At 44.7% G+C, this 17,325-nt stretch overlaps 1 protein-coding gene across 4 annotated transcripts in view; it reads left to right on the top strand.

The window, feature by feature from the left end:
* PITPNC1 (phosphatidylinositol transfer protein cytoplasmic 1) overlaps positions 1–17,325 on the top strand; it is a 312,787-nt gene that overhangs the window by 139,413 nt on the left and 156,049 nt on the right. For all 4 annotated transcript variants that reach the window (XM_063799225.1, XM_063799224.1, XM_001164285.8 and 1 more), the window contains exon 2: positions 10,950–11,098. In XM_063799225.1, coding sequence (XP_063655295.1) covers positions 10,950–11,098 — 149 coding nt within the window. The remainder of the gene's footprint in view (positions 1–10,949; positions 11,099–17,325) is intronic.

Raw genomic sequence — 17,325 nt, forward strand, 5'->3', positions numbered from 1 at the left:
ATGTTCATGTGACATTCAAGTTCATTGAGGAATGTGTTCTCATTGAGACCGGATCAGAACTCATTTGGGTTCAGTTAATGACTCTTTCCTTTCTGCCGGGTCTTTGTCTGCAACATTGGGCACGCAGTCAGTACCTCGTTGTGTGGGAGCATCACCGACAGGAATCTTCCAGAATGGTCATATATTAAAGACCTCTCGGGCTGGGCATGGTGATTCATCCCAGTACTTTGGAAGGCCGAGGCAGGTGCATCACCTGAGGTCAGGAGTTCAAGACCAGCCTGGCCAACATGGTGAAACCCTGTCTCTACTAAAAGTACAAAAATTAGCCAGGCGTGGTGGCACACGCTTGTAATTCCAGCTACTCAGGAGGTTGAAGCAGAGGAATTGCTTGAACCCAGGAGGTGGAGATTGCAGTGAGCCGAGATCACATCACTGCATTCCAGCCTGGGCGAGAGAGTGAAACTCCATCCCCCACCACCAAAAAAAAAAAGACATCTAGGCTTAGGGCACAGCAAACAAAGAACTCCCCTGGCATGGCAGGAATCAGGGAATCTCATGTAACATTCATTGTTTCTCCGGGGAGTCTTTTCATATTTCTCCCGTCTTCTAGGCTCAATACCTTTAAGGAAGCTTCTAAACCAAAGGTTCATCAAATAGAAATAATTTAAAAAATTATTTCATAATACACTTTAATAATTTTTTCATAATCATAAAGTAATTGTTAGATGGTTTCCTTGAGGTATGAGCCATACTCACTGAAAAATGACAAGTTCTGAGCCTTTTTAATTGTGATCAAATATACATATCATAAAATTTACCATTTTAATCTTTTTTTTTTTTTTTTTTGGAAAATGAGGTCTCACTTGCTTGCCCAGGCTGGAGCACAGTGGTATGATCATAGCTCACTGCATTGCACCCTGGACCTCCTGGGCTCAAGCGATCATCCCGCCTCAGCCTCCCGAGTAGCTGGGACTACAGGCGTGTGCCACCATGCCCAGCTGAGTTTTTATTTTTTTGTTTTTTGTAGAGACACCATCTCCCTATGTTGTCCAGGATGGTCACCAACTCTTGGGCTCAAGCTGTCCTCCCACCTCAGCCTCCAAAAGCACTGGGATTACAGGCATAGACTACCATGCCTGGCCCACTGTAACCAATTTTAAGTGTATATTTCAGTGACATTCAGTACATTCACATTGTTGCAAAACCATCATCACCATCTACCTCCAGAAGCTTTTTTATCATCCTAAACTGAAACGCTGTACCCTAAACACTCCATTACCCAGTCTTTCCAGTCCCTGGCAGCTACCATTCGACTTTCTGTCTCTATGAACTTGACAGTTCTAGCTGCCTCGTCTAAGTGGAAATTCTCAAGCTTTTTATAATACTTATGGGAAGTAGTCAATCTGACTACCGTCTAATGAAATTTTTACATAAGGAAAAGATAGTTTTGAGCAGATGGTCAAATTTCCTTCGGTTTTGGCATTGTACAAGTATATGGCAGATGCCTCATTCTCTTATACTTTCTGGAACCCGCAGCATAACAGGGATATGAATGAAACAGATCTGCAAGTCACAGTCAGACATGTGGCCAACTAGAAGGAGCAGTGGTGAGGGCAGTTGGTGTACAGGTTTATTATACAATTTATGAAGCATTTTAATTTTTAAGTTTTTTTTTTCTCTCACTTGACTCTCACCATGTCTTGCGAGGTATTCTATTAGTTCCATTTTAATGATAATAAACTGTGGCTCAGATAAGTAAATCGTCTAAGGTTACAAAGCTAGTCAAAGGTAGAATCAGGATGCTGGCTTCACGTTTTCATTTTTAAAACCCCAGTGCTTTCCATCACAGCCCACTGTGAACAATTATCACGTCTCTGGAGGCCCAAGTAATAGCCAGTCGTCAGGAAGGGAGGGCCTCTCCAAATGCAACCCTAATTACTAGTGCTCCACCTCACCAGCTCAGAAATACGTGGAAACTCTCTCTCTCTCTCTCTTTTTTTTTTTTTTTTAATTGAGACGGAGTCTCTGTCACCAGGCTGGAGCACAGTGGTGCAATCTCTGCTCACTGCAACCTCCGCCTCCCGGGTTCAAGTGATTCTCCTGCCTCAGCCTCCTGAGTAGCTGGGATTACAGGTGCCCACCACCACGCCCGGCTAATTTTTGTATTTTTAGTAGAGATGGGGTTTCACCATTTTGGCCAGGCTAGTCTTGAACTCCTGACCTCGTGATCCACCCTCCTCGGCCTCCCAAAGTGCTGGGATTGCAGGCGTGAGCCACTGCGCCCAGCCTAAATTTTCTAATAGCCACATTTTAAAAAGTGTGTAGAAAGAAACACATAGGCTGGCTCATGGTAGCTTACACCTATAATCCCAAAACTTTGTGAGACTGTGGCGGGAGGATGGCTTGAGGCTAGGAATTTGAGGCCAGCCTGGGCAACATAGCGAGATACCATCTCTACAGAAAAAATACAAAACTTAGCTGGACGTGGTGGTGCCTGCCTGTAGTGACTCAAGAGGCTGAGGAGGAAGGATCGCTTGAGCACTGGGGGTCAAGGCTGCAATGCGCTACGGTCATACCTCTGCACTCCAGCCTGGATGACAGAGCGAGACCCTGTCTCTAAAAAAATAAGAAAGAAAAGGAAAAAAAAAGGCAAGTGAAGTTAATTTTAAAAATATATTTTAGTTAACCCAGTATATAAAAATATCATTTCAATCAACATAAAAATTATTAATGAACTATTTTGCTTTTTTTTGTAGTAAGTCTTCCAAATCTAGTGTGCATTTTAGACTTAAACAGCACTCCCAAGTCAGACGCTAAATTTTCATTGGCAGTACTTGATCTTTATTTAGATTTCATAAAATTCCCAGTTGAAAAAGTAGATTCACATACCCAAAGTGTTTCAAACATATATGAAGGTTTTCTAATAACTGAATCAAGCACCAGTCTTAAATTTAAATGAATTAAAATGAAATAAAATTTAAAATTCAATCCCTCTATTCCATGGGCCACACTTCAAAGGCTCAGTAGCCACACATAGCAAATAGCTTTGGTCCTGGGCAGAACAGATCTAGATGAACAGCTGAGGGTGGCCCAGACTGGACCCAGCCGTGGAATAGAACAAGGGTCTGCAAACTTATTTCTATGAAGGGCCAGATAATAAATATTTTCAGCCTTGGGGGGTACACAGTCTCTCAAAGTATTCAACTCTGCCATTGTAAATGAAAGCAGCCATAGAATGAATGAGCATCGCTGTGTTCCAATAAAACTTTATTTACAAAGCAGGCATGAGCCTGCATGCTTTGCCAACCATCAGACTAGAACATTTGTACTAGGGCCTTAGCTGTGCTGTGGGATTACCAGAAAAAGAGACAGCTCTCACCTCTAGCTTTCTGAGATGAGGTTGTCAAAATCTGGACTCACTGGATCTCCTTTCCTGTGTGTAATTAGAATTTTGACACCACTTGGCATGAAGCAACGGTGGGCCAGAGTCCTTCGTCATTTATCCTTCAGGTGCTGTCTGCAGTGGATGGTTTGTGCCTCTGAAGCAATTGCTTCCCTGTGGTTTGAGGTCCAGCAGAGGTAACAGCGGAGAAAGCTGGAAGAAAGGCTTCAACAAAAGCATTAATGGTGATGTGAAGAATGCAGGAAACGCCCAAGAAAGCCAAATGATATCACTCTCTGCTTTTCCAACATAGCCAGTGTGAGGCAGGAATCACACACCTTTCACAGCTGGGTAAATATGTGATTTCACGTTAAATCAGAGGGACAGGTGTTTCTCTGTGCTTGTTAGGTGATATGGCGTCCGCCCATTTTGATGGTAAAGGCCAAAGTAAATATAAATTCTGTTTCCTGACCTGGGGCCTTGAGGTCCCCAGGCGGGGATTACCACCACCCAATTTGGGAATCTACGTTGCAAAGCCATGGTTCCCGCTGTTCACATTGTGATGTTTGGAAATGGTATTGGGACTAATGGAGGGAAAGAAAGAGGACAGGAAGGGAGGGCATAGAGATTGGTTGGTAGGAAGATGACCCCCACTAGGTGCTTTAGGGTAGGGGGTTATGGAGGCTGGCTTTGTAGAAACTCTGAGACGCAGCAGTTGGGGACGGGTGAAGTGAAAATCAGTGATAGCTTAGAGCTCTGCTGACCCTAGAACTTTGGATCCAGTATTTCTTCAGGCCTGGATGATGTTGAAGGTATTGTTGGCACTCATTTGATAATCCCTTACTGTACTCAGAAGTTTTGGCTTGGGGTTGCCTTTTTTATTCAAGGTTCAAGATTAAATGACCTGGCTGGGTGTGGTGGCTCATGCCTATAATCCCAGCACTTTGGGAGGCTGAGGCGGGAGGATCACCTGAGGTCAGGAGTTCGAGATCAGCCTGGCCAACCTGGTGAACCCCGTTTCTTCTAAAAAAATAACAAAACTTAGCCAGGCATGGTGGTGTGTGCCTGTAATCCCAGCTACTTGGGAGGCTGAGGCAGGAGAATTCCTTGAACCTGGGGGGGCAGAGGTTGCAGTGAGCCAAGATTGCACCATTGCACTCCACCTGGGCGACAGAGAGCGAGACTCCATCTCAAAAAAAAAAAAAAAGTTAAATGACTCGATGGTGCCCCATGTAAGAGTTTGCAAAAGTTCAAACTAGTGAAACTGCTGAGCTTCTTCAGCACATTATGCAACTCTGCCTTGCCTCCAGTTTTGCAGCTCTATCAAGTGTGCAGTGCGGTGTGTGGGGAAAGATCTGCATCCCATGATGTTTTTGACTATGGAGGTAATTATTTGGAGTAGCTGTTCTGATGATAACTCACGGAGGTTCAGTCTGCAGCATGGAACTGTCTCTAGTCATGATTGCCTGTAATGATGATTACCCAAACTCTGGAATTATAACAATAGATTTTACAGAGTTAGAGCATAATTGATCCACCATTCCTTACATGTGCACAGATTAAACAACTTTGATCTTTCAATCAGATTTTTGTTACTCATCTTCTGCAATAGCAAAGGTCAGAGGCAGTAGCTTTCTGCCACCTCCCTCCCCTCTTTTTAAATCATCACGAGGCCTAGATTTTTAAAGCATTTAACTTGGTAAAGAAATAAGGGCTGAAGTTGTGTGGACTAGAATGAGTACAGGCCTGTGGGGGGTCAGAATCCCAATTCTGACATCTAGAAACTCCGTAACATACAGTCTTTAACCTGTCTGCAACTCATCTTCCTCATCTGTCAATACCCACTTGTCTGAATCATTGAGAGATTAGAATGAATATAGGCGGCCGGGTGTAGTGGCTCATGCCTGTAATCCCAGCACTTTGGGAGGCCGAGGCGGATGGATCATGAGGTCAGGAGTTCGAGAGCAGCCTGGCCAACATGGCGAAACCCTGTCTCTACTAAAAATACAAAAATTAGCGGGGTGTGGTGGCGGGCACCTGTAACCTCAGCTACTCAGGAGGCTGAGCAGAGAATTTCTTAAACCCAGGAGGTGGAGGTTGCAGTGAGCTGATATCTCCCCACTGCACTCCAGCCTGGGAGACAGCGAGACTCCATCTCAAAAACAAAAAAAAAAAGGAATATAGGCTGGATGCAGTGGCTCACGCCAGTAATCCAAGCACTTTAGGAGGCCAAAGTGGGAGAATTGCTTAAGGCCAGGAGTTGGAGACTTACATAATGAGACCATGTCTCTACAAAAGTAAAAAAATAAAAATTAACTGGGTGTGGTGGCACACTTCTGTAGTCCCAGCTACTCAAGGGGCTGAGGCAGGAGGATTGCTTGAGCCCAGGAAGTCGAGGCTGAGGTGAGCCATGATCATGCCACTGAACTCTAGCCTGGGTGACAGAGTAAGACCCTGCTGCTTTTAATTTTTTAAATTATCTATTTTATTTACTTTGTTTTTGTTTTTGTTTTTTGAGATAAGGCTCCTTCTGTCGCCCAGGCTGGAGTGCAGTGGCGTGATGTCGGCTCACTGCAACCTCCACTTCCTGGGTTCAAGTGATTCTCCTGTCTCTGCCTCCCGATTAGCTGGGATTACAGGCGTGCGCCACCACATCCGGCTAATTTTTGTATTTTTAGTAGAGACGGGGTTTTGCCATGTTGGCCAGGCTGGTCTTGAACTCCTGACCTCAGGTGATCCGCCTGCCTCGGCCTCCCAAAGTGCTGGAATTACAGGCATGAGCCGCTGCGCCCAGCCAGACCCTGTCTCTTTTAAAAGAAAGGCAAAAGAAATGTAAAGCACTTAATCAGTGCCTTGCACTAATGGGCAATCAATAAAGTGATGCTGTATCATCATCATCAATTCTACGATCAATTCTCAGGCTTTGGAGGCTTTAGAATCTTTCTATGTCTTTGGATGTTGTGGCCTTTATTCAACATACAAGTTTGTTTGGAGCTGGTGGTCAGGGATATGGTATTTTCACTAAGTTAGGGATGGAGCTTTGTAATAAATCAGTATAAAGGAGGAAAAAAGAAACAAGCGTCCTAAAGACAGAACATTTACTGCTGAGCAAGTGCTGATGGCTGCCTTCACCACGTTCTGCTGCAGCGGTTCTCAGCATTTATGTGCATTTCTGAAAGATTCCCACTCTTTTCTCCCCAGAGTCTGAATGGAGAAGGTCTGGAACAACCTGAGATTCAGCATTTTTAGGAGTGTCTCTGGAGATTTTGAAACACGTGGTTCAAGGACTGTCTGTCTCTTCTCCCTCCCCCAAACGAGAAACTGCTGCTTGTGTCTGAGAGTCAATACGAGATTTAAAAACAGCAACAAAACCACTGCTCCTGGAATGGCCCAGTTCCCATGGCCACGACCAGCAAAGTGGGCCTGATTTCCTTAGGAGGGGAAGAAGTGACGGCTGCAGAGCCCTTGACCATCTCGGTGTCTGGGCTCGAGTGTCTCGCCACCCCCAGCGTCTGCAGGTCACCCCCACACTGACGCCGTCTCAGTGAGCTAATGCCAGTGTCTGCCCCGCGCCGGCTCATTCAGCAGCCACTGGAATGATCAATGAGGCCGGCTGCCCAGCCCTCCACCGGCTGTTGGTGAATCAGCTGCCTCGGCCATTCCCATCTCCACTGAGCAGGAAGCACTCGAGCTGAGCCCAGCCAGGGCTGACTGGCGTCTGGCTAATGGCTTTTCTGTGTCATGCACTGACCTTGATCCCATATGTTTTTCATACGTGAGTGGGTTGGAGTGCCTGAAGATGGTCCAGTGGTGGAAATAGCTCTTCTGCCAAGCCCCTTACCGAGGTCCTGGGCAGTACTTTGGTTTAGGGGTGTCTGCTTCTGAAGCAGGAGCGGTGCTTTTGTTTAAATTGAGGTGAAATTCACATAACATAAAATCAACCAGGTTAAAGGGAACAATCAGTGGCATCTAGTGCATTCTCAACATTGTGCAAAACCACCTCTATCCAAAAACACTTTCATCGCTCCAGAAGGAACCCCTGCACCTATTGCATGAGTTGACTAGGGCTGCTGTAACAAAGTGCCACAAACTGGGTGGCTTCAACAACACAAATTTGGGGCCAGGAGCAAGTGGCTCATGCCTGTAATCCCAGCACTTTGGGAGGCTGAGGTGGGTGGATCATTTGAGGTTAGGAGTTCAAGACCAGCCTGGCCAACATGGTGAAACCCCGTCTCTACTAAAAATATAAAAATTAGTCGGGTCGTAGTGGCGTGTGCCTGTAATCCCAGCTGCTTAGGAGGCTGAGGCAGGAGAATCACTTGAGCCTGGTAGGCGGAGGTTGCGGTGAGCCAAGATCACACCACTGCACTCCAGTCTGGGCGACAGAATGATACCCTGTCTCAAAACAAACAAACAAACAGAAATTTACTGTCTCACAATTCTGGAGGCTAGAAGTTTGAAATCAAAGTGTCAGCAGGCTTGGTTCCTTCTGGAGGCTGTGGGGTGAGGGAAGGATCCGGTTCGGACCTCAACCCTTGGCTTTTTTTTTTTTTTTTTTTGAGATGGGGTCTCGCTCTGTCACCCAGACTGGAGAGCAGTGGTGTGATCTCTGCTCACTGCAAGCTCCGCCTCCTGGGTTCACGCCATTCTCCTGCCTCAGACTTCAAGTAGCTGGACCACAGGCGCCCGCCACCACACCTGGCTAATTTTTTTGTATTTTCAGTAGAGGTGGGGATTCACCGTGTTCGCCAGGATGGTCTCCATCTCCTGACCTCATGATCTGCCCACCTCAGCCTCCCAAAGTGCTGGGATTGCAGGCGTGAGCCACTGTGCCCGACCAACCCTTGGCTTTATAGATGGCCGTTTTTCTCTCCACATCATCTTCCTCTATGCCTGCCTGTGTCCCTGTCTAAGTTTCCCTTTATTATAAGGACACCAGGCATTTTGGATAAGGGCCTACCCTAATGACCTCATTGTAGCATGATTACTTCTGTAAAGACCCTATCTCCAAATAAGGTCACGTTCTGGGTTACTAGGGGTCAGGACTTCAAAGTATGTATTTTGTGGGGACACAATTCAACCTTTAACAACATTAGGCAGTATCAGTACTTTGTTCCATTCTATGGCTGAATAATATCCCATTGCATGTAAACATTTATTTTTTGAGCCCCAAGTACAAAGCAACTGTCAGTGAAATCTCCACCCCCTGGGTAGTGTGTGCCCATCTGTATAAGGTGGCATATTGATCTCACAGGTAGAGCTCACAAATCTGCAATGTGTAAACTTTTTCTTATTGTCTTCCTCCTTGAAAGAGTGTTAGCCTTTACGAGCAAAAGTCAAAGCAGTACTGGACTAAGGGAAGAGAAGTCAAGCTTTTGATCCTTTTTTTTTTTTTTTTTTTTTTTTTTTGAGACGGAGTCTCGCTGTCGCCCAGGCTGGAGTGCAGTGGCGCGATCTCGGCTCACTGCAGGCTCCGCCCCCCGGGGTTCACGCCATTCTCCTGCCTCAGCCTCCCGAGTAGCTGGGACTACAGGCGCCCGCTACCTTGCCCGGCTAAGTTTTTGTATTTTTAGTAGAGACGGGGTTTCACTGTGTTAGCCAGGATGGTCTCGATCTCCTGACCTCGTGATCCGCCCACCTCGGCCTCCCAAAGTGCTGGGATTACAGGCGTGAGCCACTGCGCCCAGCCAAGCTTCTGATCCTAAAATTAATTTTAAAAATTGATTTCAGGCTGGGCACCGTGGCTCATGCCTGTAATCCCAGCACTTTGAGAGGCTGAAATGGGCAAATTGCTTGAGCCCAGGAGTTCAAGACCAGCCTGGGCAACATGGTGAGACCCTGTCTCTACAAAAAATACAAAAATTAGCTGGCCGTGGTGGTGCGCACCTGTAGTTCCAGCTGCTGAAGAGGCTGAAGTGGGAGGATTGCTTGAGCCTGGGAGGCGGAGGTTGCAATGATCTGAGATCACACCACTGTAGTCCAGCCCGTGTGACAGAGGGAGACCCTGTCTCAAACAAACAAAAAAAGAGGATTTCATCTTTAAATTTTATTTTTCCTTTTCCTGGTCTTATCCCCAGTGCTCCCCACTTCCTGCAAGCACAGGTGCACACACAGATACGTGCACACATACGCTCACATTAAAAGTGTTTTCATGTGACCGTTCTGGAGAGGGGCATGGCACAGATAGGAGACACAGTCCTTTGAGAAGACCCAGACGGCAGCTTGCTTCCATTGTCATGGTTACTGGGCTCGGTCCCCAGGGCTGGCTGCAGACCAGAGCCTTTGAGAGCTTCTTCACACTCCCGTCCCTGCTCCTGCCTCAGAATGAAAGAGAAACCTTCGGGCACATGTGTCTTCTCAGCTGTGAAACTAACTGCACTGTTGACTTGTGCATTTCATCTGCCCCCTTAATTTAAAATCTATTTCTGTCTCTTATGCAGACAGACAGGGGACCCGCATCCCTGCAGATTCTTGGGGAATAACCCCGAGTCCTCATTAGTTTGTTGCAGACTCAGGCCCCACTCCCCCATCCCAGAGGCGTCGGTGGTAATGACCCAGGGTCTGTCTCTAGGAAGGACGGCAGCAGGGTCGCATCGTTCTGCGTCCTGACTCTGAGCAGAGTTGTACCTCATGCAAAAGTTGTTTAATTTCCTCCTTCCTCTCTCCCCGTCCCCTCTCTCTTTTCCATCAAATTCATTTTGCCACTTCGAAAGTCCACTGGGGGAAGAAATGCCTGCTGGTCCTAGGGTTTTCAGAGAGGCAGGAAGGCAGATGGAACAGCTCATACATGAAAAAAGGACAGAAAATGTTCATATAGTATGTTGTTCCACATGATTATTTTAGGGTAAGACAGGTGACTTTTGTGTCCTAGGACTGGAAGGCTCCACACTCTTCATGGAATTGGATGAAAAGGAGTTAAAAGTACTGTAGGTGGTCCTCGGAGAGGAGCGGCCTTCGGGGGCTCAGATTATGAGCCTTGGCTCCACTCATGGGGGGGCCGGGGCCTCTGGAGCTTTGAAAAGCTTTCAGGTGATTCTAATATCCAGCCACCTTTGAGAACCATTGTTCTAGGGGACAGAGGCCTCCAGGAGAGTTGAACATTTTGAGAGAGGGAGGATAGAAGAAATAGATGATATCTAATGCTCCCTGTTCAGCAATTTTGCTAATTAGGCAGAAAGCAGGGGCAGAAATCACACACCCTCGGCTGTCTTGGGCCAAACCAAGCAGGACTTTAGCTCCATTTAACCCTGTAGAATGCAAAGGGAGACTCCAGTGTCCCCCTTCCCAAGGTTTGGTCGGCTGCCAAAGCTTACAGACTGCCAGCCACCCGGCCGAGCATTTGCCAAGGTGATGTAAAATATTCACGGGAACACGCCGTCTCGATGTTCTACTCACAACTGGTTCTCTCCCTAGCTCCCGAGGAAAAGTAACATGAGGCCCATGTGGCTGCTTTCTCTTCTCAGCAGAAGGTGCTGATGTTATTAGTGGCTTGCCAAGCTATGGTTGGAGGGGGATGTCAGGGGCACGCTGTGGGGCTGACCTTTCTGTCTCTGACTCTGTTTTGTAGTACAAAATTGGACAGCTGTACATGATCAGCAAACACAGCCATGAACAGAGTGACCGGGGAGAAGGGGTGGAGGTCGTCCAGAATGAGCCCTTTGAGGACCCTCACCATGGCAACGGGCAGTTCACCGAGAAGCGGGTGTATCTCAACAGGTGAGTCATGGCAGCCTGCGTTCTGCACAGAAGCCCCCTCCCACCTGACCCCATGGTGTGACAGTGGAGGCAGTGGGTGTCTGGGATGAAAAGGTCACTTGGAAAGTAACTACGTCCACCGTCTACGACCACCAATCTCATTGTTTTTGAAAACAGAATCTGCCCGAGCGAGGTGGCTCATGCCTGTAATCCCAATGTTTTTAGGAGGCCAAGGTGGGAGGATGGCTTGAGGCCAGGAGTTTGAGGCTACAGTGAGCTATACTCACAGTACTGCACTCCAGCCTGGGGTGACAGAGCAAGACCCTGACTGTAAAAAATATTACTACATAAAATAAAATAAACGAAATGAATCTCCCCCTCCCCACCTTGCATTCCGCAAAATCGTCCTCAACTGCGTTTCCATTAAGAGGAGCTTTCGGCTCATCTTTCCCATGGCTTTGATGACATGTTACAGTGAAATGTGATCTTAAGAATTCAAGAGCCTGGAAGGTGGAGGCTGCAGTGAGCCATGATCATGCCACTGCTCTCCAGCCTGGCCAACAGAGTGAGGCCCTTCTTGAAAAAAAGAGAATTAAAGGACTTTGTCTCATCCCTTGGTTCAGTGTTAGCTGTAGGAAAGAGACGGTGCTGCCTATATGCTGTGGACAAGTAAGTGCTGGAGGTGGCAATGCACCTTTTGGTCTCAGTAAGATTTTCAATTACTAATGGTGACCACTTGGCTGTCCGAAAAGGGAATGACAAAACAAACAGTCACCTGTGACCAAAGTGGTTAAGATGGCTTCCACTTCTCAAGTGGACCCATCCTTCCCAAGGTGGAGGTTGTCACTCTCCTTTTGGAAGGGAAACACATCAAGGATGACAAAACAGCACTAGTCAAGCGTGCCGTTTCTGCTTTGCAAAATATATTCTTTAATCTCTTGCTTTTTTCTTTTTCTTTTCTTTTCTTTCTTTTTTTGTTTTTTTAAAGACAGAGTCTCACTCTATTGCCCAGACGGGAGTGCAATGGCATGATCTCTGCTCACTGCAACCTCCGCCTCCTGGGTTCAAGTGATACTCCTGCTTCAGCCTCCCGAGTAGCTGGGATCACAGGTACCTACCACCACTCCTGGCTAATTTTTGTATTTTTAGTAGAGATGCGATTCCACCACGTTGGCCAGGCTGATCTTGAACTCCTGACTTCAAGTGATCTGCCTGCCTCAGCCTCTCAAAGTGCTGGGATTATGAGCATGAGCCACCACACCCGGCCTTTCTTGCTATTTTCTTACTATGAATGGCGTAATGGATTATTAGGGCTTGTCTGATCTTCTCCCCATCCTATACTCCTACTCAGCCCATTTCTTCCTTTCAGTTCCTTTCTGAAACCTTCGGAATATTTGTGGTTAGATGCCACATGAAATATATCTTATAGGCAAAGTGTGGTGGCTCACGCCTATAATCCCAGCACTTTGGGAGGCTGAAGGTGGTAGATCACTTTAGGTCAGGAGTTCAAAACCAGCCTGGGTAACATGGCGAAACCCCATCTCTACTAAAAATGCAAAAATTAGCTGGGCATGGTGGTGCGCACCTACAGCCCCAGCTACTTGGAAGGCTGAGGTGGGAGGATCGCTTGAGCCTGGGAGGTTGAGGGCTGCATTGAGCCAAGATCATGCCACTGTACTCCAGCTTGGGTGACACAGTGAGACCTTGTCTCAAAAAAAAAAAAAAAAAAAAAAAAAAAAGAAAAGAAAAAAGAAAAAAAAAAAATATATTTTATTGAAATTAACTGTCCGTTCCAGCAAACAAGTCTTACGTCAGCCATTTCATGAATACTTTTACCCCTACCTGTGGCCTCTCCGATTGGCCCATATGTGATTATCCAGAAAGTATTTCCAACACCCTAGCTGGGCAGTGCCCCAGTTTATTCACTGACACCAGTGACTGTCCATTCTCAGGGCCTTGGACATGGTCAGACATCTCTGAGAGGAACCATATTTAGATTACCATTCTCGCCTTGGCCCCACTCCCCAGCAGCTTGAATTGGACTATTCCTTCTTGATGGGAGACTGTGCTTCCTGTCACTAGGGTGGATGGAATTCTCCCAGACCCATGTCCTGACAGTGAAGGGCATGAGCTGATTAAACTGATGTTTTAATTTGCCCAGAGATGCAGTACCAGGGAATTCCTGAGTCATGATGAAATGCAAATGAGATTGATCCCATTCATCTATTAGTAGCTGTGAATTCCCAGGCTTTGGAACCAGTTCAGTGTCCAGCCAGCTGTTGATTTGCAGGGGCAGCTGAGCTCTGGGTCTGTCCTGAGCATGGCTTTTTTACAGAGACAGGTTTCTCAACATGCTGCTTTGGCATTCTTAGCGTGGAGGGTGTAAATCAAATACTGAGCAAGTTTCTCCTCAGGGATCACCTCTGCAGGGCAAAGAGAAGTGAGGAAGATGCCAGAAAATAGAAACCTATGGAAAATTCCATTTCTTGGCATACAATTGCATTCTCTCAAGTTATTATCTGGAGAATGTTCCTTATATATGAAAATCAGGAAGAATTTAAGGAACTTTGTAAGTTTTGCTGAAACACAATAAGAGGCATCCAGCTCTCCCTGTCATGTCTGTTTTGTCATATCATATTTATATCATTTATTTAAAAGAAGAGTAATAAACATTAGTAAGAGGGAAATTTGTTATAAATAGATGTGGACTTCCAGTAATAGTAAGGAAAAAGATTAATGGGGACCCTCCACCACTTCCCATGACAAACACAGGATGAAATATAACTGTGTAAAGAAGCTGAGCTCAAAACAAAGAAAGGGAAATCCTCCGAGGCTAGAAATAAACAGGCAAACTGAAACCAGAGTGGAAAGCAGACCCGTTAATGCTAAGGAAGGGCGTGGGGGGGGACATCAGAACAGAGTGTGGGTTCTGACATCTAGGGACTGGGCATGTCATGCCCATGGGGAACAGGAATTAGGGCCTCAGGCCCACATAAATGGAAAGTTGGAACTGAGAATAGGGTATAAAAATAATTTTTGACAATCAAGGGCTGAGAGAGTTTACTAACTCTGAGACTCATATTGAAAGAACTACTAAAGTATGTGCTGTAAGAAAGAGGAAACTGAGCCCAGGAAGGAGAGGGAGTTCTAGAAGTAATAATAATGAAGAAATTGATAAACAACTAGGTAAATCTTTGAATGGATGTAGGATGTTTTAAAAACAGTAATAATACGACAACAATAACACAGAAGATGGGAGGGTAATAATTACAGTAAAAAGCACTTTAAGGTGCTAATATTGTTTAGGAATTAGAAAAAAATATTGATTAATTTTAGATTTTCTGTTTTTCTTTTTTTGAGACAGCCAGCTCCATCACCCAGGCTGGAGTGCAGTGGTGCAATCTCGTGCCTTAGCCTCCCGAGTAGCTGGGACTACAAGTGTGCACCACCACAATGCCCAACTAATTTTTGTATTTTTAGTAGAGACAGAGTTTCACAATGTTGGCCAGGCTGGTCTTGAACTCCTGACCTCAAATGATCCACCAGCCTCGGACTCCCAAAGTGCCGGGATTACAGGCATGAGCCACCGTGCCCAGCCTAATTTTAGATTTTCTAAGACAAGTATGCATATTCAAAATATAAACGTAATCTCTGAAGAGGTAGTAAAACAATCCATAACCTCCAAGAGAAAACTTGATCAATCCACAGAGGGCCTGGGAAAACAAAAGAGAAGCCAACAAAAAGCATGATAAATAGAAAACACAAATTTGGATGGTAAAATAAAATGAAATGTCAGATACTCACTGTTCTAGCCACCCACGCAGCTAGAGATGGCCATGTGGACCTAGTTCTGGCCAATGAGACATGAGATTTTTCCTCCTTGATAAAAAGAGGGATGTTCAAGGAGCTATCTATGCTATTCAAAGAAAATCTGTTCTGATGTCTCCCCACTTCATGATTTGTGTGTAAGAAAGTGGGGAGGATGGGGGCTGACTGCTGGAAAGAACACTAATAGTGCCTACCAAGTGAACCTTGATAACAACACTGGATAATAACCATACCAAAAAGAAACTTATAGGCCAATCTCAGTTGAGAACATAGACATGAAAATACTATATAAAACATTAGCGAATAAAATACCCCAGAGAAAAATGTATCATGACCTAATCAGATTTACCCCTGAAATTGATGAAATTAACATTTAATAAATCTGTGTACTTATTCAGAGTAAAGTCAGGAACACATTAAGGATGCTTGTTATTACCATGTCTATCCAACATTATGTAAAGGTCCTAGCCAATGCAATAAAACAAGAGAGAAATAAAGAGGAAAGGAAGAAACAAAACGATCATTTGCAGATAATATGATTGTCTGATAGAAATTTCAGACATTTCTACAGCTGTTAACATCAATATGAGAATTCAGCAAGATTGTTGGTTACAATCCATATAGAAAAATCCACAGCATTATTATACAGCAGGAAAAATAATAGCGAAAATATAATTTAAAAAATTTTTTGTTTATAATAGAAAAAGAAACAAAGTTACCCAGTAATCAGTCTATAAGATATGCAAAATCTTTTTGGAGAAAAACATAAAACATTTGTGGAAGATGTTTTAAAAGCCCTAGACGAATAGTGAAATATACCATATTCATGGATGGGACATGTTACAAAGTTGGCATCAAATCTCAAATCAATCTATAAATTTAATAAAAATCTAACTTAAAATGCCAACATGTTGTTTTTTAAAAAATAGAACTGGTGCTGGGTGCAGTGGCTCACCTCTATAATCCTATCTCTTTGGGAGGTCGATGTGGGCGATCATGAGGTCAGGAGATTGAGACCATCCTGGCTAATACGGTGGAACCCCGTCTCTACTAAAAATACAAAAAATTAGCCAGGCATGCTGGCGGGTGCCTGTAATCCCAGCTACTCTGGAGGCTGAGGCAGGAGAATCACTTGAACCCGCTAGGTGGTGGTTGCAGTGAGCCGAGATCGCGCCAGTGCACTCCAGCCTGGGTGACTGAGCGAGACTCCATCTCAAAAAGAAAAAAAAAATAGAACTGGAGGAGATATTTGTAAAATTCATATGAACAGTTTGGAAAGTTGAAGGAGGGGCTTGACCTACCAGATATCATTATAAAGCTAATTCAGTAATTACATAAGTAAGTAAGGCAGTGGGGTACTAGAGCAGAGTTAAACTCATGGAACAAAGTAGTCCCCAGACAGATCCAAGCCATTATTAGTGCTTTGTATTTAATAGAGCTGGCATAAGAAATTATTGAGGGGAAGACGAACTCTTCAGTATATGGTGTTGAGATGACTGGGCTTCCAATTGGAAGAATGACTAGAGCCCTCCTTCACACTACACACACAAATAAACTCCATGGCTGGGCGTGGTGGCTCATGCCTGTAATCCCAACAATTTCAGAGGCCAAGGTGGGAGGATCGATTGAGCCTAGGAGTTCAAGACCAGACTGGGCAACCTGACGAAACCGCATCTCCACAAAAAATACAAAAATTAGCCAGGTGTGGTGGCACACACCTGTGGTCCCAGCTATTCAGGAGGCTGAAGTGGGAGGATTGTTTGAGCCCTAGAGGTGGAGGTTGCAATGAGCCAAGATCGCGCCACTGCACTCCATCCTGGGCAACAGAGCAAGACCCTGTCTCTAAATAAATAAATAAATAGATAGATAAATAAATTCCAGATTGATTAAAAACCTAAATGTGAAAAAATCAGAAGAAAATATATGTAAATAGCTATATTATTTGGATAGTAGACTAGAACTAATTAAATAAAAAATAAATAAATGGAATCATTAATATTACAACACTAAAATGAAGAGCCTTTGCATAGCAAAAGACACACACATAAAAAGTAAAAAACAAAAACAAAAAAAACCTTTGCATAGTGAAAGACACCAAAATTAAAAGAACTATCCCTGCCTGGAAGTAAATATTTCAAAATGCACATATAGACCAAGACCAAGGACTAGTATTTAATTTTAAAAAAAAAGAAAAACTCTTATAGATCCTTTTTTTTTAATTTGAAAAAAAAAGACAATAATCCAATCAAAAGATGGGCAAAGGATTGAACATGCAATTCAGAAAAGAGGAAAGGTGAATGGCTAATATAAAAATGAAAAAAATTCCCACCTTATTGGAAAACACAAAATAAAACAGCAATAGCATCCTCTTTTACACACATCAGATAGATAAAAATTTTAAAAAGCTGATAATGCCAGGT

The sequence above is a fragment of the Pan troglodytes genome, chromosome 19 (assembly GCF_028858775.2).
Source record: "Pan troglodytes isolate AG18354 chromosome 19, NHGRI_mPanTro3-v2.0_pri, whole genome shotgun sequence".
Lineage (NCBI taxonomy): Eukaryota > Metazoa > Chordata > Mammalia > Primates > Hominidae > Pan > Pan troglodytes.